The sequence below is a fragment of the Passer montanus genome, unplaced genomic scaffold, assembly GCF_014805655.1.
Source record: "Passer montanus isolate IOZ18808 unplaced genomic scaffold, ASM1480565v1 scaffold61, whole genome shotgun sequence".
NCBI lineage: Eukaryota > Metazoa > Chordata > Aves > Passeriformes > Passeridae > Passer > Passer montanus.
This window is the reverse complement of record NW_024371149.1, coordinates 37298-62625: the sequence shown is the minus strand read 5'-3', so window position 1 is coordinate 62625 and position 25328 is coordinate 37298. Positions and strand designations below refer to the sequence as shown.

Here is a 25328-nt window from a genome sequence, read left to right as displayed (position 1 = left end):
TCTGCTGTCATATGATAGGTGATGCTGGGGCAGGAACCAAATGTGCTCAGCAGTTGAGCCACTCTTCTACTGCCTGTAAAATACTCCTGTTTATAAAAGATGGGAGGAATTTACATGCTAAATATTGAAATGTGTTTTCTTCTACATAACTTGTCAAAGAGACAGCAAGGACCCAAATTCACCAGTGTCACTTTTAGTCAGGCTGGGCTGACACTGCAGGGTGGCCCGAGCTCCTCCTTATGTGGGAACCTGAAATCCCATTCCTTTCTTCACAGCAGCGGGGCTGGTGCCCCAGGCACGGCCCCTGCAAGTCCGGCTGGCAGCCTGGGCGGCAGGATGGGGCCGGCAGCACGGAGGGAGCAGCTCCCGGCCGGACACCTCGTTAGCAGCCCTGCGCCTCATGGCCGGCTCATGCCATCAGGAGAATCACCCGTGACAAGAGGGTTTTCCACTGAGCAGGGCATGCACCACCAGCGCACCTCGGGACTGGCCTTCAGGCGGGGCCCGGCCCGAGATAAAGCAATGGCTCACTTCTCGCCTGGTGCCGTGCCCCCTGCATGCCTGGTCATGTCCCTGTGGGTGCGGGGCTGGGTACCTGCCAAACGCCCCACCTCAGCTGTGTTAGCCACAGGAGGAGGGGACATAGTGTTCCCTGCACCAGGGAATGCTCGGGTTGGAAATCAGGAAGAGTGTCTTCAGGGAAAAGGTGACGAGACACGGGAACGGGCTGCCCGGGGGGCGGTGCAGCCGCCGTTCCCGAGGGCTCAGGGAGCGCGGCCCTGGGTGCCCGGGCGGGGCTCGGGCCCGGGACGGGCTCCGTGAGGCCGGGCTCCGCGCCGAGACCCGCTGCTTCCGTCATCCCTTCATTCCCTCACAATGCACTGCACGCAAAAGCCCTTCATAGCTTTTGCCCTCTGACTTGTTCATCCTCCCACAGTCCTTGGCATGGATTTATTTTTGTATTGTTCTCGCAGTAATCGCTGCAGCCGCCACTTCGTAGGGGGCTGCCCCGAGCCCGCGGCAGCTGAGGCTCCCTACGCCTCCTCCGCTCCGGGTGCTGTGGGCTGGCCGTGCCGGGCAGCTACCGCGGGCTTTCACCGAGCTTGCAGGAGAGTCATTTACTCCCGGCATAGAGGCCGGCTCCCGCTTCCCGTCCCGGTTCCCGTGCGGGCTGTGGGACACCGTGTGCGCCCGCAATAGCGCTCCGGCGCGCCCGGAACTCCGCGCGCAGCCGCTGTTTCCGGGAGGGAGGCCCCGCAACGGAGCGGTCGGTGCGGGCACACGTGGGCCGGGGGACAGCGCCGGGCCGGGGGGACAACACCGAACTGGGGGATAACACCGAACTGGGGGATAACACCGAGCCGGGGGGATAACACCGAACTGGGGGGGGGACAACACCGAACTGGGGGATAACACCGAGCCGGGGGGATAACACCGAGCCGGGGGGACAGCGCCGGAGCGGGCACGCACGGCCCAGGTGAGTGGTGGCTGCTCCCCGCTCTCGGCCGCTCCGCCGGGGCGCTGCCGGCCTGGCCGGGGCCCGCGGCCCTGCCCCGGGAGTGCGGGGCCCGGGCAGGCCGTGCGTGGGCCCCGGGAGTCGGGTGTGTCGGTGCTTGCACGGTGTGCTCCGGCTGGTGCGCTGCGCACACGTGCTCACTGTGCTCTCTGTGCTCTCTGCCGTGCCAGCTGCTCACACGGAGGAGGAACTCTGCATCCTGCCGGTTGTAAACAGCTGTTGAACGAGGGAGATGGAGGAAAAAGAGAAGAAGAAGCATCGTGCAAAGCACAGCGGGCCAAAGGCAGAGAAGAAAAGGAAACGTTATCTCAATGACCTGGGGATAGGCGATGAGGAGAACGCACGGAAGAGAAACCCCAAAGCGTTCACAGTGCAGTCCGCTGTGCGGATGGCCAGGACTTTCCACCGGTGAGCGGTGGGGAGCGGCTCCAGAGGCGGCTGGAGCGGTGGGAGTTGCCTGGGCTCTCTTTGTTACTTTGTGTAGACTACACAGAGTGTGATTTCCGCTGGGGTGTCTGCCCAGGTTATCGCTCACCCAGTCCCGCTGTGGTTTGTGTGTGTGTCAGGAGTGGGGTGCTCTGTGCCTCTGTTGCGTTGTGCACTGTGTTAATCGACAGGAAAGCAGTACAGCTCCTCAGGCTCAGTGGGAGTTTAAGGAGCTGTACCTGGTGTCTCTGCTTGTGCTCCATTTCGTGTTCAAGCCTTTGCAAACACTGAAGTCTTTCAAACAGTAAATGCCACTCTCCATGACATTCCTGTATTTTTTTATTTATTACAAATTTCTCCTCAGGACTCAGGATTTGAAGACTAAAAAGCATCACATTCCCGTGGTTGACCGGACTCCTCTGGAGCCCCCTCCCGTGGTGGTGGTTGTGGTTGGCCCTCCCAAGGTTGGGAAGAGCACTGTAATAAAGTGTCTCATTAAGAACTTCACAAGGCAAAAGCTGGTTGAAATCCGGGGTCCTGTTACAATCGTTTCAGGTGAGAACAAAGATAAGAGAAATGGAAATGCTTCTTTTGTGCTCCTTGCTTGTCTTGCTTTGAGAGCTGGGATGTGTTCATGTTCTCATGATTTCTGGTCATTTTGAAGATATCATTTGGATGTGTGATCTGGCATATGTACAGTAAAAGAAGATCTGATAATTTTAAGCTAAAAAAATATATATTAGTACAGTTATAAGCAGGTAAAAATAGACACTTCTGCAGTGATGCATTTTGCATGATTTACATGCTAGACAAGAATCTGAGTCCCAGATACCCTGGAGGAACTCCAGGAATGGGACCGGAAAAGAAAACTGTTTGCTCCCTGAATTGGTTTTCTCCCTCTGTTGCAGTTCTTGATGTTTAATTCTGTTTTCAGGTAAAAAACGCCGGCTGACCATTATTGAATGTGGATGTGACATTAACACAATGATTGACCTGGCCAAGGTTGCTGATTTGGTAAGTTAACATGGAATGTGAGTTCTACTATAATTTATGTTGAAAACACTACTTTTGATTGGACTGCACCAATGTCTGGTTTTTCTACACATTTTTTGCTATCAAAGGCAAAACTGTCTTTGGTTTCAAAGAGAACAAGACCTGAGCTCTTTGACAGACCTTCTGGAACAACCCCAGGACTTTCCTCATCCTGAGTGTGGGGGAAAGTAAAGTGTGTGTGTGTGATGGGGAGGATGTGAAAGAAGGGAAGTGCTGCTGGGCTTCATGCAACTGGTAAACTTCTAGTGGGAGATCTTACCACAGGCCGAAGTGACACACTGGCTTCTCATTAATTTTACATGGTTAAACCATATAAAATCTGAAAATGAGTTTTAGTCAAGAAGTTTTCAACTAATGTTCAAAGTGGAAGTATGTATTAGTGTACTGGTTGGGGTTTTTTGTGCACCCTGAGGACTGTATCTGTAACCATCTGTTTTGTAGTAATACAGCTGATTTCAGTGGAGTGTGATCACTGTTGTAATGTACTTGCAACTTTTGGATCAAGAGATTACACCAACTGATCCTGGGGATCCAGGGCCTGATCCTTTGTTTAGAATTTTACTTTACATGTGGATAATATTCACAGCTGATTAAGTATTGGGATCCTTGTCTAAGTATTAACTATATAAATATCTAAATACATGTATTCACTGATCTAGATATTCTTCTACTTTTATGTTTTCTACTGAGATGTACCAAACAGTACAAATAGTTCTGCTGGTATATTTGGTGGATGTTTCAGATTCTGTGTGCACATGGTGCTGAGAATCTGTTTGGATTTGTTGTTAGGGGGTTGAGATTACATCAGTGCTTGAAGATCTGTCATCAGTTCCTGTATGCTTTAAGTTCTTTGTTGTTAAAACTCTAAACCAACTTTGCTTCCATTTTCATGTGACTGTTGGCTGCTGTGTCAGAGCATTTTAGTGATGTGTAACAGCAATTGCAACAAGGGAAAAAGGTTGGCTTCATTTTACAGAAGGACTTGGCCTTAGCAGCATTACTGTGTCCAAGACACAGATATAAGTAAAAATTTTATTAATTTAATTTAATAAATTTTATTAATTTTCTAAGATATTCCTGAAAATCTTGGAAGATAATCAATTTTACATGTTTTAAATTCACCAGGTAAACACTTGTTCAGATCTTATAATAATACTGAATGTTACTGCATTCCTAGAGCATCTAGAATATCTTTATCAGCCAAGTTCCATACTTCAAATAAAAAGCCAAAGTTGTTTTTCAGGATATGTGAAAATAAAGTACAGAATCTTTTGCAAAATTTTGGTCCCTGAGAAGCTTAAGAGTTTAACCTGTGGTCTTTGAAATAAGCTCATGTGGGCACTGTGGTATTGCTGTAGTGAAATGTGAATATTGTGTTTACAGGTTCTCATGCTCATTGATGCCAGCTTTGGATTTGAGATGGAGACATTTGAATTCCTGAACATTTGCCAGGTACATGGCTTTCCCAAAATTATGGGAGTTCTAACCCACTTGGACACATTCAAGAACAACAAACAATTGAAGAAGACTAAAAAGAAGTTAAAGCACAGATTCTGGACTGAGGTGTATCCGGTATGACATTTAACATTATTTTTTTCATGTATTTTGCTTTATGGAAGCTAAATTAAAAGTGAGTCAATACTTAAGTGTTTATTATATTCTTTATTATATTCTTACATATTTTAAATAGGTAAGTGAACAATGTTGATACTGTGTCAGATTGGTTAATCTTTCTTCTGTTTGCTAAAATACTTGTGTGTGGTTATTCTCTATCCCAGTGTGATAAGCTGCTTAATTTGTTACTAGGTCTGTTATGCAGGTGCTGTGTTAGGAGGATCTGCTTGTAGGTCTGTTTGAGGTCTTGAGGATGTGAAGAGTTTCCCATTAAGATTTAAGGGACAATTTTCATGTTGAAGTAAACTGGTTAGTTTGGCCTTTCAGAACCAGTTGTAATGGAATTTTCAGTTAAGATTTACAAATTATAATTCTGTTATCTTTTTTTGTTAGTTTTATGGGTATTAAATAGAATTTTTTATGTTTTTATGTCTTTTTAATGTGTTTAGGGTGCCAAGTTGTTTTATTTGTCTGGGATGGTTCATGGAGAATATCAAAAGCAGGAAATTCACAATTTGGGACGTTTTATCTCGGTTATGAAATTCCGGCCTCTCACTTGGCAAACGTCTCACCCGTATGTTCTTGCAGACAGGTGTGTGTTTTTCCCTCTGTTCTTATTCTCAGCCTAGACAGCACCTTGTTGTTTGAAAAGCTGTGCTGTTAGCCCTCAGCTCTGTGTGTGAATGGGTGTTTGGTGCTCCCTGAGTGGCTTTGGGAAGAAAAGGTGCCTCTGCAGGTTTGTGCTGTTCAGTTTTCGCTTGTGTCAGATCATGTACATGCCTCTGGTATATGTAAATACTTTTGAAAGACAGGATAGTTGAAATAATCCTGCTTGGTTGATGAGTATACTGAATTTGTGTAGAAGAGAAACAGCATTCTAGTGATTAAACAACAGCTGGTGAATTAGTCCTTCGAGTTCCTTGGAATATCCCTTCTGCTCTTCTCCCAGTATAGCATTTGATTCACAGTGTCTTTGGAACATGAAAGTAATCTTGATGGCAGCTGTGCCTGCTTAAGAAATTACCTCATCTTTCATATTTTATTACCAGAATGCTTACAGTTATGACTAAATTCCCACAATAATCCAAGGTGCCTTGAATGGGCCCCTTCTTTAGCTCTAATTCTTTAGGAAAAATTGTCAGAGAAGTAGATAAGCACTGTGCAAAGTCCTGCAAAACACATAAAGCAGAGAGGGAAAATGCAAACCCCACATTCTGTAACTTTTCAGTAACATTGTTTTAGGTTGCTGTAAGTGTTGCAGTGTCATGGTTGTTGGGTGAGCTTTGCAGCTGGGTTGTGTCCCCCATTCTCCTCCCGGGCTCTGTGTGCTGCCTCCCCTGTGCAGAGTGGAAAGGAGTTTCTCCCTCCTGCCTGCAGACAGCCACTGTTTTCCCTGGCAGCTTTTGTGTTGCTCACCCCCATTCTTAGGGAGAAGAAGGTGTTGTGTGGCTGCAGGGAATGTGACATGCTGCTGTTTGCCCTCTAAGGGTGACATTGATTAGAGGAGGGTTGTGTGTGCAAAGCCGATAAAGAGTAGTTAAAATGTGCTAAGAAAGCAATACCTGTTCAGTGAAGTGTCAGTAAACCTTCTGGACATTTGTTGAACATAATTATACACATTTTAAAATACAATTCTAAAATGTTTTTAAAATATTTTTTCTTTCTTATGATAATTCAGTTTTGATTATTAGAGTCAGCAGATCATGCAGTGGGAGCAGTGATGTTCTCTTCTCATAAATTCCCTTTTCTCAAAAGTTACCATTGAGACTCTGGATATTTTTAACTGTTATTTTAAATGTTGAGTAGAATGGAAGAGCTGACAAACCCAGAAGATGTTAGAATCAATCCCAAATGTGACAGGAAGATATCACTGTATGGATACCTGAGAGGAGCACACCTAAAAAACAAAAGTCAAATTCATATGCCAGGTAATTTATCAGTCTTAGAATTCTTTCTTTATTGATCTGTGAAAAACAGCATAGCTGAAATTATTTGTATCTTTAAAGTATGTTATACAACAGATTTTCCACCTTTCTAAATACCTGTTATGTTTTTGAAATTTTTTTCGTAATGCACATTTTTGTGAAAATAAATCTTGTAAATAGTTTTGCTTTTAATTGTGCAATTTTGTTACACTGATAAACATGTCATTCACAGTATTTAAATTTTTTTAAAAGTGTATCACTTTAGAAAGTGCTTAAAATGTAAAACATATCAGTCCTAATAATGAAAATTTAATTTAAATGATGTGAATCAGTAAATTATGTAATATATTTATTAAGGTCAGAATTGAATAATTTACTATTTTAAGTGAATGATTAAAAAGTTTAAATTAAGAAATACTGTAATAATAAACTTACAAACCTACTCAGAAAAGTGAGTTGCTGTTTTTGTCATTTGAAAACAAGCCAAAACACAAACAAAGCTTTGCAGGATTCTGGTGAATTCATGTATATTTCTTGAGTTCAGTGGTAAGGAGGAGGAATTGGATGTTTGGTGCAGAGCTTCCTGTTGATGAATCACTGTCTGTCCCCTCAGGTGTTGGAGACTTCACTGTAAGTGATGTGAGTTTCCTGCCAGACCCCTGTGCTCTCCCTGAGCAGCAGAAGAAGCGTTCCTTGAATGAGAAGGAGAAGCTTGTCTATGCCCCTCTCTCAGGAGTTGGGGGTATTGTGTATGATAAAGATGCTGTTTACATTGACCTTGGTGGAAGCCATGCTCATGAAAAAGAGGAGGTAAAAGAATGCTGCTGATGGTTTGAATTCTCTTGGAAAATAGAATTTTTATCCTTAAAGCCAAAATAAGTGTTTAAAAATAAACTTCTTTAAAATAATCAATCCTTATCTATTCATAGTGGGTAATTAGTTCTTTTCTCCTTCAGGGATTTCGGAGAAGGGATATTTCTATTATCTGTTATTGTACAAAACATTGGAAGATCACTTAATATTAAATACCTAAAGTTTGTGTAATAACTTTCCAAATACTGACCTAAGATTTATGAAATCTCCTGGCGCTGGACCATTACTATTTTTATTTTGCAGGACATGGTGATTGTTGGGAGAAAAATTCAAGGATTTGACTGGTCAAAGGGAGAAAAAAAAATTATCTACAAACAAATTTAATTACGATTTTTTTTTTCTCTGTACTGTGCTAAATGTTAAATACCTTTGGGTCTGTGATGGTGTGTTTGCTGGTATTTACTGTAGTGGTTGCATATTGTGAAGGAGTCCCTTTTCAATTTTTTTTTGGGTTGATATTGTAGATACTCTTGAAATATGAAAAGGGGAGGGGAGACCTTGCTATTCTATTCTGAGAAAATGTTTCTTTAAAATGCTCTGCAGTTTTTTCTTGCATATGCATATTTCTGCTGGTTTAGATTGATAGCTGTCTTTAGACATTTGTTTATTCAACTTAATTGAAAAGTAAAAACTCTTGTCTTTCCAGGAGGAAGTGAGGCCAAATCAGGAACTTGTTCAGAGCCTCATCTCCACACACTCAGCCATTGATGTTAAGATGGCATCAAGCAAGGTCTCTCTCTTCATGGACTCTGCACCCTTGGGTTCAGAGGATGTAGGACAAGAGTAAGTTTTGAATGCTGAGCAGTGTTTGAGCATGAATGAATCTCTAATTTCAGGCTCTGATTTAGGAAAAATTCTGAATAGAGCACAGCTAGTAAAATGACATATTGTGTGTTTCTTCCTCTTCTGAGATTACTCATATGCCACACTGTATTTTGGGATAGAAGTAATTGGTACTAGAAAGTTTTGCAAGCAGTGTAGTCCTGCCTTCCAGGAATTTCTTGCTGATACAAATAACATTTCTGTTTTAATACAGGCCATGGAAAATGAAGAAATTTGTTGGAATTATTTTTGGCTATAACATTCAATAGTCTAGAATAAAGAAACATTAAAGGATGCCAGTGCCTTTCTAATGGTCTACATAATTTCACTTTCTTTGAAAGAAATTTGTAGAACTGTTTAACAATATTAACATGAGGCTTCATTCTTTCATTAAAATTTTCTTGTACTTTACCATCTTACCCCAAATGTGGTCTTTGGGAAAACAGGTTTGTGATGCCGAAAGAAGAGAGGCAGGTGGATTTGAAGACTGGAAGAGTTCGTCGGAAGGCTGTGTTTGAAGATGATGAGAAGGAAAATGATGATGTAGCAAGTGATGAGGAAGACGACCAAGAAGAAGAAGATGAAGAAGAAGCAGTGTCTGAAGATGGAAGTGATGGTGATGATGAAAATGATGCTGAGGAAGAAAGTGAGAGAGTGCTCTTGCGGGAAGGGATGGCTGTTAGTAGAGCCAAACGTCTCAAAACAGAGGTGGCTCAGGAAGAAGCTGTGAATGAGCTACCAGCATTTGCTGACAGTGATGATGATCTGGAGATGAGCTCTGAAGAGGAAGGAGAAACTGCCCCTGAAGACAGTGAGATGGAGGAAGATGAGGAGGAGGAGGAGGAGGGGGATGTACAAAGGACTTGCGAAGATGAAAGCTCAGGTGGTGAATTTGAGACTTCAGGTAAAAGAGCTGAATCTAAGCAGTATGATATGGACAGTGAACATATACAGACGAAACCACAAATCTCAGAGCACAGTCCCAAAAGAAAAGCAGTGCTCACTACAGATTCAGGAAACTGCACTGCGGAAGAGGCATCAGAGTCTGAGGATGAGAACTCTTCCCTTGAAGAGGGTGATGATGAAGGAGCATCAAATGAGGAATTAGAAGCTGAAGAGTCAAACAGGAATGAATTTCAGCACACTAAAGCAAAGAACGCTGATAGTGGTAGACACACCAAAGTTAAAAGTGTAGATACTGAGGATGATGATGTGGAGAACCTGCTGAGAGAGGAAGAGGAGTATGAAGAAAAAATAGATCTTTCTGCTGACACAACAGGTAGACTATAACTGTTTAATTTTTACTGTCCACTTGAATTCTATTAATTGTTAAAGGATATAATCCATAATGTTGCCTGTCATATATATATATAAATGTGTATTTATATATAATTCTTAAGTGGCAAAACTTCAAGTTAGGAAAGCTTGAAATACTTGCTATTAAGCCTTTCATTTACATTGTAGTATACAGTGTCAGGTTTCCTTCCTCTAAAACAGAGGTGATTCATTTTGTAAACAAAACCTCATTGATTTTGCATATACTTCTCTTTAATCTTTATAGCTGTGTGTGTAAAACAAATGATGATGCTCTATTACATCTAGAAAGACTAAAACATGTTTGGAGGAATGTTGCTAAAATGCATTAGCTGCTCATTGAGCACTGGAACAGGAATCTCCATCTTTGGAAATGTTCAAAAGCCATCCTGACATGGTGCTGAGCAACCTGCCTTAGGTGGGGCTGCTTGAGCAGTGGGGCTGGACTCAGAGACTTCCAGAAGACCCTCCCAACCTCAGCCATTAAAATCTACATGTGAAGAAGACATGTATCATCCTGAACATGATCAAATCTGTTACTGTTATTAATAAATTTTTAGGATTTTATCCAAAAAAAATATCAATGGTATAATTTGTTATCCACAGTTTGTTTCTGTGTATATATGGAGTGTGAGAAAAAGGAACTGTGGGCTGTGTCTGCACTCTTAAGCCTCTTGTCATGTCCTTATTTATTTTTGTAGTTGCTGATTCTTGTTCTTTTTTGCAATTTTGTCCCCTTTTCAGGTGCACTTAAATGGAAAGAGGACCTCACACAGAAGGCAGCTGAGGCCTTTCTAAGACAGCAGCGATCAACTCCCAATCTTCGTAAACTCGTGTATGGAACAGGTACGGATCTCTTTGGAAACTTGTCTTAATGTATGCTGGCTTTTAGCTGTTACCAAGCTTTCAAGTCTGAATATTTGAGCATGGTCTTCTGGTGAGAGGCTTGAGGAGAGTTAATTGACTTTTTAATTGCTGATGCTCATTTTCACTAATAATTGTAATGAGAAGACAGTTTTTACTTTTCCCATTAAAAGCATTTTGAGTTCATTTTCCAGACTACTCAGTTGTTACTCATGTTTTCTGATACAGTTATTTCTTCCAAACGTTTAAGGTTTGTAATGATCTGATACATATTATGCAAACCCATTGTGGTAATTGTGTTTCATAAAGGGATGTTGTCTGTTGGCTGGTTTCAGAAATTTCTGTCTCACAGTGACATGACTTAGTATCAGGTGTTTGTCAAGGGAAAAATAGCTGGCTTAAAAGAAAGAGAAAATTGCTATTTACATAACTTGTCCTGTTTTAATTCACAACTTTTACAGTGGTTGTCTGAGTGTGCCAATCTCATTGTGCAGGACCTTTGTAGAACATGATGAGAGTTTGGCCTTTGTAAGCCTTCTACAGTGCAGGTGTGGAGAGACTTTATGACAGATTGTCCAGTCTGGTATTCTTGATTTACATGCAAGCTTAATTCCTGTTCCTTCCTGTTCACAGATAATTTTGCTATTGTTCTGATTTGTGATATTGAAAAGGCATCCTCTGTTTACTTATTGGGCAATGTTTTTTAATATAATTCCAGTTATGAAAACAACTGGATCGGTGTACCTTTTCTTCAGGCTTTTACATTTAAAATGGTTCCAGTTTGGTTCTTTTATTTCCTCAGACTGCTGTAGCTGTTGGGAAACATAAGGAGGGAGGTGGTTAATGAATTTCATGCTTTTACTGTGGGGGAAATCATCACAGCCTCTGTGTTTGGTTTAGCTGTGGAGGATGAGGACCAGGAGAGCGAGGATGCAGATGATGAACTTGGAGGTTTGTTTCGTGTCAGCCGTCCAGACAAAGCGTCCAAACAGAAGGCTAATGCTCTTGACTGCTCCAAATTTCTGGTAGAAAAGCTGCAAGATTGGGATTTAGAAGAGGTAATGCCATTGGATAATTGCTTCTGCATATCCTGCCTGGTTCTGTTCTAGCTGTGCCTCATAAAGCATGACTGAGTTGTGATTGAAACAGACCTGTTCAAGCTATGGCCACAGTGTCTCAGATTCTGCCACTTGCTGTCACTGTGAGTAACAGATTTCAAAGTTTGTTCTTACAAGAGTGGCAAGTTACAGTAAATCAATTTAATGCTTGTCTCACTTGAAATTTGGTGGATGATAGTTTCTTCTTTATTTTACCAAAAGTAAAAAGCAGGGGAGACCCAAGTGAAAATACAATGTAGGGTAGAGATTTTGGTAGTGCAAAAACCTTTGGGCAAGAATTAAACTGTGTTCACAATCCTGTCTTGATGTGGAGCTGCATGTGAGAATTGTCTCTGAGGTGATGTCTCTGATGGGGGAGTGGGGAATGTCTTGGGGGACATTTCTGGTGATGATAAGTGCACCTGTGCAAGGCAATGACATTTATTTTGCAGGTTATGAGCAGTATTCGAGACTGCTTTGTTACTGGAAAGTGGGAGGATGATAAAGATGCAGCAAAGCTGTTGGAGGAAGATGGTATGTGTAACACTTCTAAAATTATTCCTGTATACAGGGTTTTTAAGAAAAGTATGACTTTTTAGTTATGTGTGTAGAATATTGTACCTTAGTGCAACGCTTGCAGGTTTGTTTTTTTTTTTTCAAATCATTATATAAATTATTATATAGATACTAACATAATTACACATAGCTTTCAATCTCTGTAAAAACCGTAGGCACACACCACATTCTAGAAATTTGCTTTCCAAAAAATAGAGTATGTAATTTAAATTACAAAACTGAGTCCTTAGTCTCAACACTTGGACATGCCAGCTTTGAATTATGTATCTGAGTTCATCTATTCGTCATATATGGTTTATCTTTTGGATAGCCATGTTAGAAATAAACAGAAACTATTCTTTATTGGGAAGACAAACTTGCCTTTCACGTTTGGCTGAAAAGTGAGATCTATCGTGAGATGTTTTGGAGGTGCTGTTTTTTTTGGTTTTTTTTTAATTAGGAAATACTTTAAAAAATTGATAATGTGGCTGTATCTTACATGCGTCATGATTGTGCTTTAACAGGCTTCTGTAAGCCTATGTCTTTTAACCTAAAGACTGTCAGCTATATTTATTTTTTTTTTAAATTAAACATAGGAGCTCAATTGCTCTGCTGGTGTCTTGTGTCATTAGAGTGCAAACTAATGTATTGAGTCCTTTGGGGTGATCTAAACTTCATTTACATTTTTTAAATCGTAAGTGTTGAAAGGGTAAAGGAGGAGCCACGTTGAGATTAGCTGGGAATTTTCAGCTGAAGCTGTAGAGGGGGCAGAACAAACGTATAAAATTTGATGGGAATCAAAATATTTGGGCTGAGACTAATCTCCACAGCAGCACAGAGAAATGCATAGTGCTGAACACATGGGAGATGGTGTGGAGCAATACAGCAGAATGGTTTACTAATGCTCACTTGTCTTGGGTGCTCACTGTTGCAGAAGAGCTGTATGGAGATTTTGAAGATCTGGAAACTGGCGTTGTGCACAAAGGAAAGGCTGCTGCTGGAGGAGAGCAGGTCTGATCTGCATTTTTATGTTCTTTAGCAACATAAGTGTGTTTCTTATCAAGTGATAGGCATCCTATGTAATAAATTTGATGTTCATAGAATCAGTAGGAAGGAAATCAGTGGGAGCAGGAAAGAAAATTTATGGTTATTACTGACTTTATCTAGAGTGGCATGTTTTTAGCCTGAGCCTGAATTTTTGTTTATAGTTAATTATATAGAAGTCACCTCACTTATTTAACAGTAGGTGTCAGGCTAAATCAAGAGCTGGAGGATCTGGAGGCAGGACAGAAGTATTTTAAAACCAAATGTAATCATAACTGTTTGTACTATGTCATCTCATCTGATGCAGAAGATTATAGCACTCTGTTTAAACACAACAAATAATGGAAACTTGACACAGTTTCCTAGTTCATTCCTCTTATCTGCATAAAGGAGGTTGGTGGAAGCAATTTTATACTGCGGCTTGGATATCTTCCAGTAACAGAACTGTAGTTGTCTGTGACAGTACAAACTGAAAAATCAATTTCTTTTTGGACTGAGCAACTTGATGGTTTTGCATTCATTACAAAATTGAGGGTAATGGCATAATTTTGGCAGTTTTTAAATGGTCTGTGAACAAACTTCCTTCTCCCTGGTCTCCAGAGTGCTTCCAGCTTGCTCAATGCTGTCAACAATTACTTTCTTTTCCTCCTGTATTATAAATGCTTATATTAGCTCTAGAATAAGAGGTAAGTCAGTTCTAGGGTCTGTTCCCTTACATTAAAGTGATCTTTAGTCAAAAAAGTTTTGTCAGTGAAAAGGGATATGATTAGATCATGAGATCTTTTGGTCCTTGCTGAAGTTGTCTCCTCGTATGAATAGCTTACTAATTTCTGTCTAAAATGGAAATGTTTTTCAAATGTCTAATAATTGTCACTATAAGAAATTACTGTTTAATCATATCTATAAAAGTATTGTTTAATAATATTTATCAAACTGTTGATCAGAATAGGTCATTTTCAGTGAACCATTTTACATGTTTGACAACTTATTGTTGATTAGTCTGGAAGTGAAGAAGAGGAGGAGGAAGATGAAAAAATGTCCAAACCAGAACCTGAGGAGGAGGAAAAGAAAAAGGAGCGCATGGACAAGAAAAGAAAACTTAAAGAAATGTTTGATGCAGAATATGATGAAGGGGATGCCACATACTTTGATGATCTTAAAGAAGAAATGCATAAACAAGCACAGGTACAATCTGCTAATTTGACAATTTATCTGGCTGTATGTCTTCAAAAATGCTCCACAGAGTTTGTCACCCAAAATTTTTTTCCTGGAGACACAGGTGATGCTCAGGAGATATTTCAGAAAGTACACACAAAGAAATACATGCTTGTGATTTCTTTATGCTTTAACTTTTTGATTCTGTTATCTGGAAAGGAAAACAAGCAGACAAGCCAAACAAATGAAAGCTTAATTTAAACTGAGTGTGGTATTTAACCATACTTTAAGTCACTGAATAAGCCAGGATGTATCATCTAAACTTCAACTGCTTAAAGAGGTTTTAAATAAAAAAGCATCCCTTTATGTGTAGGAAGGTGAAAATTCTCCTCATATTAATTTCTGCCATATAATTTCCTGGTATTATTTTTAGTGTGATTTTTTGCACTGTTATTAATGGATAAGTACATACTCTTTTTCATCCAACTGTGAAGTTATTTTGAGGAAAAAATAATTAATGACTATTGCTCTGTACATGTGGTAGAAGTCTTCAGTGTAACTGTATCCAGAATGTGAGGTGTTGGTTTTGTTCCAGGCCTTTGTTTTTTTACATGAGAACTTGTAAGCTTAAAAGTAGCTTCCTTCTTTGACTGACTTGGGAGAACACTGCCTTACATTAATAACTTCAATAATGTTAATAACTTCACTGTCTTGTCTTATGACAAAATTTTGCCCTAAGTAGTTGTTAAGTTAATCCTTACCTGCTTGTATTACCCTCTGTCACAAAGGATAATATGAACTCTGGTATGCTGCTGCACTGAGAGCACTTAAAGGGTTAAGAAGGACATTCCAGTAAAAGAATCAGTGTCTTATGGGTGGCTAAACATGAGGAGCTAGTACAGGAGAGTGAGGCTCCTGTTATTCATGAGGAGATCTTAAATATTTGCACAGTATCTGCTTTCTTGTCCCATGGTGCAGAAGAGCTTTTGATGATGTACAATGTGAGGATGCACAAAAATAATTTGAAGTTGCTGAGTTGCAACATGATGTCATGAAGTGACACCTTAAAGATCAGGACATTAACTTTAAAAGGTAATACTTGGGCTCCTAAATCAAAAGATGTACTTTGGACGGTTGTATCTTTAAAATCCAAAGTCACCATAGTGAAAGGTGTATCAGAAGTCACTTGGCCATTTGCTTCTCTTGGGTGCTATCTTTCAAGCAGACTAGCAGGCCCACTTGGGATCCTAAATTGGAAGGGCTTTGTGGTGGTAGAGATCTTCCTCTGAAGAGAAAGTCACAAAACCTGTTACATCTCTCTCAAAAAGATTTATATAAATGTTAGAATGTTTTAAATAGAACCATCCCTTCCTGAACAAGTTGGTAATACTTGAATTTTGTGAATTATGTCTTTGTCACATAGCTTAATCGAGCAGAATTTGAAGACCAGGATGATGAGACCAGAGTGCAGTATGAGGGATTCAGGCCTGGCATGTACGTTCGAATAGAGATTGAGAATGTGCCGTGTGAATTTGTCCTGAACTTTGATCCTCATTATCCCATCATCCTGGGTGGTCTCGGCAACAGCGAGGGAAATGTCGGCTATGTGCAGGTACGGAGCCAAAGGGCTGAGTGTGTTTTATCTCAGTGCAGGTGTGCTTCAGGGTGTCTGCAGTTACTGCTTTCTGTGTACTTAAAATACAGTAAACACAGAGAAACTTCCATCCTCGTCTCCTGAATAGGGGATTTGCTTTAGACACACAGTGTAATTCTACTGCAGCAGATTCTGGATCTTTACAGGCTTAATTGGATAACTGGAAAAGGTTACTGTTGTTTGATGTTCAGCTGCAGAAGTGTTTCAGGACTAAGGTCTGATACTGTGATTGCTAAATTGCAAACATTAATTGTACTCTGACCTTCATGATCTATATACAAGTTACTACAGAAAAGCTACTAGTACATATATGAATGTATTTTTAATATAATACTTGCTTGTATGCATACACACATGGCTTCAGAGTGAGTGAAATACTGATTGATCTTCCCAGTCAACCTAATGTTATTGAAGACAAACAAAGATAAAACCTAATGTATAAAAAATTCTAGTGTAGATAGAAATTGTTTTCAATCATTCCTGAAAAACTAAGGCTTGAATGACAGAATCAGTGCTGCCACCCTGTAGTAGCACGGCTCACCCTCTCTCCTCATCAGCTGCGCCTGAAGAAGCACCGGTGGTACAAGAAGATCCTGAAGACGCGCGATCCCCTGATCCTGTCTCTGGGCTGGAGGCGCTTCCAGACCATCCCCATGTTCTACATCGAGGACCACAACGGGCGGCACCGGCTGCTGAAGTACACCCCGCAGCACATGCACTGCGGGGCAGCCTTCTGGGGTGAGCTGAGCTCCTGTGCCCCTCACTTCTGCACCTGCAGCTCTCGGGCTTTGCGGGCTGTACCAGGGAATGCAGCTCTTGCAATGAGGAGTGCAGCTCTTGAAACTTCCCCGTGGAACAAAAAATAACACCAAGTAGTGTGGGAAAATAGGCAGTTCGCTAATATTTGTGGATTATTTAAATGATTTGTGAATTGCTTGGCTTTTAAACAAATTCTCAGCATTCTGCTAAGTTGTGGCATATTGAAGAGGAACCTGATTTATGTGCAGATAGACTCTGCACACCTTATGGGCCCAGCCCTTGCAGAGTAACTTCTTGGTTACCATTCCTTTATGGGGCTTTAAATGTGAGCAATAGTTTGAGTTCTTTAAACTTTGGTTTTCTCAATTGAGTATATTTGTCATGTATTTTTAAGCTTTTGGAATTTAAATAGGGGCTAGATATTGTGTAGTAAAACTTCTCAGAAATTTTTACATTTAATTTTCTTTTAGGGCCCATCACTCCTCAGGGGACAGGATTTTTGGCAGTGCAGTCTGTCAGTGGCACGACGGTAGGTTTGTTACTACAGAATGTTTATTAATGCTTTCTATGGATATTTGGGCAAAATATATGTTTTTTGGGAAGAAGGTTTACATTATGATAAAACAGCAGTTGTAGGAACTATGAAAGTAGCTGGACTAAGTTTTTGAAAGGTGTGTTATGTTGAGGTGGGAAACTGTATGGAAAAGATTTTTTTTGTTGGTTTGTTTGGGTTTTTTTAACAAATTTCAGGAAGAAATTGTGTATTGTGAGGGTGATGAGGCTCTGGCACAGGTTGCATGGGGCCATGAGCAGCCTGGTCTACTGGAAGGTGCCCATGGCAGAGGTGTTGGAATGAGATGATCTTTGAGGTCCCTTCAAAACCAAGCAATTCCAATTTAAATAGTGTTAAAGCAGTATTTATCAGATATCTTTATTAGATATATATTAATCAAAGGTAGGTTCATGTTTGCAGACAATTGGTAACAAAAGCTTTGCATGGCATTGTGATGAGCTTGTCAGTAATCAGAGTGGTGATTATCTCCTTCCTAAAATATGCCTCCAAGTACTATTGCACAGTTGTCTTTTTACATGTTTTAAAAGTCTGTTTTCAGCATGTGTCCCTCGCATAGTATAGTGTCTTAGAGCAGTGCACAAAGCATTTCTCCTTTGAGACTTTCTGTCTGAGTAAGATTCTGTTTCATAAAGAGAACACAGTGAGGTAGATCACAAGGACTTTTAGATTGTTTCCGAGGTAATTAGAATGGCAGTTCTGGAAATCTCATTAGTGAATGGTAGGAATGTTATGTCAGCAGCACCTCAACTAGTCTGTACTAGTCAATCTGCATTTTTCATGCTGCATTACTTCTGTAAAGGTTAGAAATTTTGAATCTTAAAAGTGAAATGTGGAGTGCAGGTGCCCCACAACATCCTTCTCTCTAAGTTGGAAAGATATTCATTCAATGGGTGGACTGTTCAGTGGAGGAGGAGTTGGTTGAATGGCCAAATCTGGAGGGTGGTGGTCAACAGCGCAGTGTCCTGATGTGCAGTGGTGACAGGTGGTGTCCCTCAGCAGTCTGCACTGGGACCAGCACTGTTTGATCAGCACTGACCATCAGTGGCACAGGAGTTTGCAGGCACCACCAAGCTGAGTGGTTGGCGTGCCTGAGGAATGGAATGCAGTCCAGAAGAACCTTGAGAAGTGGTCCTGAGGGAGGCCCATAACGTTCAACAAGGCCAAGTGCAAGGGCCTGCACCAGACCTGGGGCAACCCCCAGTGCAGTGCAGATTGTGCAGTGAAGGGATTGAGAGCAGCCCCTGCCGGGAGGGACGTGGGGATTCTGGTGGGCGAGAGGCTGGACGTGCTGTGGTCATGTGGACTTGCAGCCCAGAGAGCAAATCACATCCTGGGCTGCAGCAAGAGCAGTGCCAGCAGCAGAGCAAGGGAGGGGATTCTGCCCCTTTGCTCTGCCCTGGTGAGACCCAGCTGGAGTACCACGGCCAGCCTTGGGGCCCTCAGCACAGGAAACACAGGGACCTGTGGGAGCAGGTCCAGAGGACAGTCACAAAGATTATTGGAGGGATGGAGCACCTCTCCCAGGAGGAAAGGCTGTGAGAGAGTTGGGGTTCATCATGGAGAAGAGAGAGCTCTGGGGAGACCTCATTGCAGCCTTTCAGTACATAAGGGGGACTTAAATATGGGAATAAACTTAGCAGGGCCTGCCATGACAGGATAAGGGGGCATGATTTTAAATTAAAAGAGTTGATTTAGACCAGATATGAGAAGAAAGTTTTTTACAACAAGGGTGGTCAAACACTTAACAGCTTGATGAGAGAGGTTGTGGATCCCCTATCCCTAGAAATATTCAAAGTCAGACTGGATGGGGCTCTGAGCAACCTGATCTATTGGAAAGGTGTCCCTGCTCACTTCAGGGGGGTGGGACTAAATAACCTTTAGAAGTCATCTAGATGACCTTCCAATCCAACTATTTTATGATTGTATGCTTCTAAATGGTGTCTTCACTGAGAAATACACATTCAGTAGTGTCTTTCGTGTCTGATGTTTCAGCCTGACTTCCGGATTGCTGCCACAGGAGTTGTGCTTGATTTAGATAAATCCATAACTATTGTAAAGAAATTAAAGCTAACCGGTTTTCCATTCAAAATTTTCAAGAACACTTGTTTTATTAAGGTAAGTTCATAGGTATGTATACTGTAAAACCAGATGTACTGATGTTAGGAAGGAAGGCAACCTGGGCTTGTTTTTCCTGAGGCATAAGTTCTCAGTTATTGTTGAATGCTGTTCTGGATCTCAGGAGCTGCCTGTGGTTTTTTGAGCTCTGTTGCATGTGATCTAAAGGTACTGGTTACTACAAGAAATACGAATAATTGTTAACCAGACAAAAAATTCTGGAACAGTCTCCTGATTCACATTCAGTGTGATCCCACCCCCTGCTTCTTTCCTAAAACCCACTGATTAGCAGTGGCAGACACCTTTGGAGGATGTAAACCTGTGCTTGGTAGGTACAAGTCTGATCCCACTAAATTTCAGCTCTGGACACAAAGGAGACTTCTACCAGTGCTTAAAGCTTCTCAGTTACAGTTAAAAAATGTTTGGGGTAGGAAGTGCTGCAGAAGTGAATGTTCACTGACCTTCCCACTGTGCTTAGCTGGCCTTTCAGGCTCAGGGAGAGGTTGTTCTGCAGCAGGCAGACCAAGCAGCTAAGCAGTGATCCCAGCAATTAAGCACTCAAGTATTTGCACTAGGCATAGATAGATTTTTTTTTCGTGCTTTTCTTGTGATACATGGAAGAAGCACAAACCTTCAAGAACAGTATTGTATTAGAATCTCAGAACTAGCAACTTAGGGCAGTTTGCTTGCTTTTAAGGTATTCTGTGTTCCAGCAAATTACTTTAAAGGAGAACTGTAAAGCTTCTGTAAATATGTTCTGTTTTGAAATTTTAAATATATATATTTAATGGTTAGCAACTTGCCTGTGATAGGTGACTAAGTAAATTGCTTTCAGTAGCTCACCTAAGTCAGCTCAGTGGGTTTTTGGCATGATCAGAACTCTTAGTCTAAAGACAGTGCTATGCTCCTGTTTCTTTATAAGATATGCTTGTGGGAATTCTGGTTTTGTGGCCTGGGTCATGGAGAGAGACTTGGCGTCTTGAATGACGGTGGGTAATTGACATTTTCAGGGAATGTTTAACTCTCAGTTGGAAGTGGCTAAATTTGAGGGTGCAGCGATCCGTAGTGTGAGCGGCATCCGAGGACAGATCAAAAAGGCCCTCCGAGCTCCCGTGGGTGCTTTCAGGGCAACATTTGAAGACAAGCTGCTGATGAGTGGTAAGTTGCACACTGCATGTAAGTTATCACACAACTTTCATCCTTCTTCACAGATTGTAAAGCTGTGTCTCAGAATTCTGAGATCTGATAATTGAGATGTGAATTCATAGAGTAAGAAATACCTTGTGAGATGCAGAGTGAAATTCAAAAGATGTATATTTTATGTTGGATTTCTTTCACTTATACTCAGAAGTCATACAGAATGCAGATGAAAAGGCTTGAGTTGACGACATGCATCTTCAAGTGTTTTAATGCTTTCACAGCATGGTTTTAGTGTTTTACACAGCCTTTCTCCTTGAACATGATGAGTTGAATTTAGTGGTACAAGTGCTAGAAGGACACTTTTCTGAGAAGTCCAAGGACTGGTATTGTAACTCCAGTAAACGTTTTTTCTGTAACCTTTTGGGGAAACTGTGCAGAGGATCTCCTGTGTTTGCTGAGTGTCACTGTGATATTGAGAATATGAGTTTATACTTACTTGGGTTTATATGACCTAGTTTCCTAAACACACCAAAATCACAGCTAGTACAAAATAAAAGCAAGTTAGTTTTTTTATAAATATAGGCAAAGGAAAAGAAAATTGGCTTTGTCAGTAATTATACAGGCACATCTACATATATGAATTTTCTTGCTTGTTCTTGAATATGAATGATGAACAGGATGGTATTTAGCTGCCTACTTTTCAGGAATGTGTTCTGTTCATGCCTTTATGGGATTTTGCATTGCTTTTACCACAAGTCAGCTCAGAAGACATGTGGTCTATATACCAAACACAATGCTAGCATGTGGTGGTGTATCTGTTCTGTTCAGGCAATCTTTGCTTAGAGTGTGGATGTGATGAACTCTTTCCATTTCATATTTCTAGAGCCAAGTAACGTTCCCTTTTCTTTCAGATATTGTTTTTGTGAGGACTTGGTATCCTGTTTCTATCCCAACGTTTTATAACCCTGTAACATCCCTGCTGAAACCAGCAGGTGAGAAAGATAGCTGGAGTGGAATGAAGACAACAGGCCAGCTGAGGTATGAGCGAGGCATCAAACTGAAACAAAACAAGGATTCTCTCTATAAGGTATATTTCTGTTTTGTTTTGTTTTTTAAAACCAGTCAAATTTGCAGTGTGTCTCATACCTGTGCAAACTGAGAGCAGTATAAATACATGTTCATACACATGCATGTGTGACTTTAAATTTTTATCTACAAGGCACAGTCCTGGCATGAGATGGAAATAAAACAGTTGAGAGTAGATTGTTATGGGTCAATTTAAGTTTATAAAGTAATCTGCAGGGTAGAAGTCTTCTCCAGAAGCTTACAGAGACTTCTGCTGCAGTAATTGGGGTGAACATATCATTTACATTTCAGTCCAAGGATGTCAGAGGATGTTAATTTTTTACTTTTGGTTTGTGTTTTTTGTGGTTTGTTTGGTTTGGGGTTTTTTGAGGGGTATGCATTTGTATTTTGGTTTGTGGTGCTTTGTGGGGTATTTTCCCTGCTGAAAGATGAAAAATTAAATAAAATCTTTTTAAGATCATGAGTGTTATACATATGTTCTGTATTTATTCTTTTAGCCTATTGTGAGGGAGAAGAGGCACTTCAATAAGCTCCACATTCCTAAAGCACTGCAGAAGGCACTGCCTTTTAAGAACAAGCCTAAGAATCTTGAGAAGAAAGGCAAAACTCCAAAAGACCAGTGGAGACCAGCTGTTATCAGGGAGCCTCATGAAAAGAAGGTAATTATCACTTACTCTGAAACAAGGACTCCTGAAGGGTAAATGTGTTGTTTAAAGCTTTTCTAACTATTGTTTTGGCATTTGAATCTACTGCTAATGCTGAAGATATATATGTTCCTAGTGGAAAACGACCACTTGCAATTTGTTTTGTTCCTGTTTGGCACACAGTATGTATATGGAACTGTCACTGAGTGGATGGTGTCTATTTTTTAGACTAGTAGGGCACCTGAAGCCTAAATACGACTTTTGTCCTTGTCACAGCACTTGCAAGGTATTTCACTTGGATTTAGTGCTCTCGTATTATGGGTGACTTAAATTGGCAGCTGCAGTTTTTTATTTGACTTGTCATTGCCATGCATTATTAACACAGACAGGATTTGAAGCAAATACTCTGCTTCCAAAATTGAGAATTAGAGTGCTTGCAGAGGCAAGAAGATCCAAACTGCAGTTTAAGTGTTCTATAGTAGCAATTAGGCATAGCCTTTTAAAAGCTGTCTAACCAAAATCAGAGTTCACAAAAATTAAAGCTTTGATTAACTTCCTAACAGGATAAATAATTAAACCATTTTAGAAATTGGGTAACAGGTGCAGAGATAATTAGAAACTTGCCTTGAATCTGTGATTCATTATGTGTGTCTGCTGGTTACACTGTTTCTTGCTCACCAAAACTGAGCTGCATGTATATTGATTGTCTATTTTCTGTTCTAGATATCAGCTCTGCTCAGTGCTTTGAGTACAGTGAATAATTACAAGATAAATAAAGCCAAAGTAAAGCATCGGGAACAGCTTAAAGAGTACCTCAAAGTTAAGCAGAAGGAGGATGAACAGAAATTCAAGAGGCAAAAGGAGGCTAAGAAAAAAGTCTATCGCATCCTGGGACAAAGGGAGAAAAAGAGGCAGAAGTCAAGCTTGAAAGGATCTAGTAAGGGAGAGAAGAGTATGTGAAATTTCATCAGATTTCAGGCCAAATGAGGAAATAGGGTAGCTGTGCAATTATCTCTTGAAGAAACAAAAAGGCCTTGGACTACACAGATGTACTTTCAAGAGAAGAAGAAAAATGCAAATATGACCTTACTCACACTCTTGAAAACATTTGGTATTGTATATAAATAAGATGTAGAAGTATGAATTGTGGTTTTTATACAGGAATATTCTGGAGGACTTTGTATTTCAGTATATTTCTATGCATACTGCATATTTCTGTCTAGCCAATAAAGTATTTTAATCAATTACAGAATATTGCTTCTTTGTGTTTTGTCCTAGTGACTTCTGTGGAAGAAAACTCCCCATAATGTCTCCAAATATGTCCCTTGCTTTGAGCTATTACCTAAATTTTGCCCTTGGCAAATCTCTTATTAAAAGGTGTGAAGATCAACAGTTTGTGGGTAGGAGTTTGGGAAATTCTTTATCTTTGATCAGAGTAGCTCACTCCTGTACTTAGAGCATTTCCCCCTGCATGGAAGCATCTCAGTTTTTTCCACCTCTCACTAGGTTATCAAGCAGATCTTCAAAATTGCATCTAGATCTTGTATTACATGGCCAGTTTGGGCACCCTGAGGCTGTCAGTAGGTCCCTCCCTGACTGCAGCTTTCTGGGCAAACAGTATCAGACCTTTCCCAAATGTGTGTAGCTACTCTGTGATTTTCTGTGGGGTAAGCACTGACAGGGTAACTTGCTTCCTTTGGGAAAATCTTCCTGTGTCCAGCCAGCTTGGTTTCATGGTACACTGTTAGGCTTATGATGAATGGAGAGAAGAGGTTGTAGATGGTTTCAATCCCGTTGAATTAACTGACAGTTGAAGCCTTTCTCTGTATGACAGAAGACTTTGAACAATAATTTTGTTGGAAGAGCAGCAGAATTTATTTTTTATGCCATCTATGGCATAAAAAAGTAGTTACTATGATATACCTATTTTTAATACTTCATCCTCAAACAGGCAGTGGGGCAGATAATATCAGTAATTTCTTGGTCTCATTTCTGAAAAAGTTTACTCTTTGTCGTCAAGCTGAAATTCATTATTATTGCACTGTAGTAATATTTGCTATCTCAGATGTGAGATCCCATGTGGGATCAGGCTGCCTCACACAAAAGCCTTTGGTTGAATGGGTCTGTAGATTTTTTTTTAACATTTAGTATTTTGGGAATTTCTTAATTAATCTCATAATGTTCTGTTTACTGATATTGAAATGCTAATGCATCCATCTTTTGTCTATATGATACTCGGCTGACACCTGACTCAAATTAATTTGTCAGTAATTTTTTTTTTCCCTTGTGAGATTCAGATGAGGTCACGTGAATATGAAAACATGGTTTATGTTTGAATAATTGAAGAGTCTCTGCTGAATAGACAACTGCTGCCTTCAGAGACTTACAAGGAAATTGCTGGCATTTTGCCCCACGGAGTAGTACAGGATGGTTGGCCATGGCTTTTTTTCTGCTGGGTTCTTTCTGCTTCTGTCCAGCTGTGCTAGGCTAGCTCTAATCAAGCCATCAAGGAAGTGTTTCCTATCGACCCTGTTTTTATGCTGATGTGAGCAAAGTTCCATCTTGGGTGCTGTTGTTTGCATCTTCCATGCGTTCACACGTGACAAGCACTTGCCTGGGAAGTCAGCGCCACAACATTTGACTTGAGGTTTTCACATTTGCTATTTGCATGTCATGAAAAATTACTTAGATCTGGTTTATCCATAATAGCTCTCTGCCAGAGACAAAAACGGTGGGCTTCAGTCTTCTTTTCATTGTGGAGAGAAGCACCCGGAGAGCCAGGTGAGCGTGAAGAGGTTACACCTGGGAAGACAGTATGCTACTTGGTTTGGATTACACTTGTTTTCTTCAGGCAGCCTTCTTCAGTGGGAGAGAAGACGCTGGAAATTGACCAGATTTGTTTGAAATGCAGACAAGTTTAGCAGGTGGAGCTGGTGTCTGTGGTGGGCCCTGCCGAGAGAAAGGCGCTGACACAGGGGGCCGGGCCGGGCCGGGCCTTCCCCGCCGGCTGCGGCTGCTCCCGACTTCCAGCCCTGAGGAAGGCTCCAGGGAGCCCTGCCCCGGCATTTCTGCCAGCCTGGAAAGAGCTACAGCTCCAA

General features: G+C 41.0%; 1 protein-coding gene across 1 annotated transcript; it reads left to right on the top strand.

The window, feature by feature from the left end:
* Positions 1–1342: 1342 nt before the first annotated feature.
* BMS1 (BMS1 ribosome biogenesis factor) lies at positions 1343–23479 on the top strand. The gene is made up of 24 exons (XM_039727370.1): positions 1343–1361; positions 1440–1477; positions 1687–1924; positions 2307–2497; positions 2877–2956; positions 4379–4567; positions 5059–5201; positions 6416–6537; positions 7148–7344; positions 8054–8190; positions 8676–9508; positions 10288–10389; positions 11308–11465; positions 11957–12038; positions 12994–13070; positions 14103–14288; positions 15682–15870; positions 16470–16650; positions 17142–17200; positions 19238–19360; positions 20371–20518; positions 21412–21587; positions 22084–22245; positions 22954–23479. The coding sequence occupies exons 3-24, from the start codon at positions 1749–1751 to the stop codon at positions 23188–23190; spliced, it is 3948 nt and encodes a 1315-aa protein (XP_039583304.1). The 5' UTR covers positions 1343–1361; positions 1440–1477; positions 1687–1748; the 3' UTR covers positions 23191–23479.
* Positions 23480–25328: the final 1849 nt, after the last annotated feature.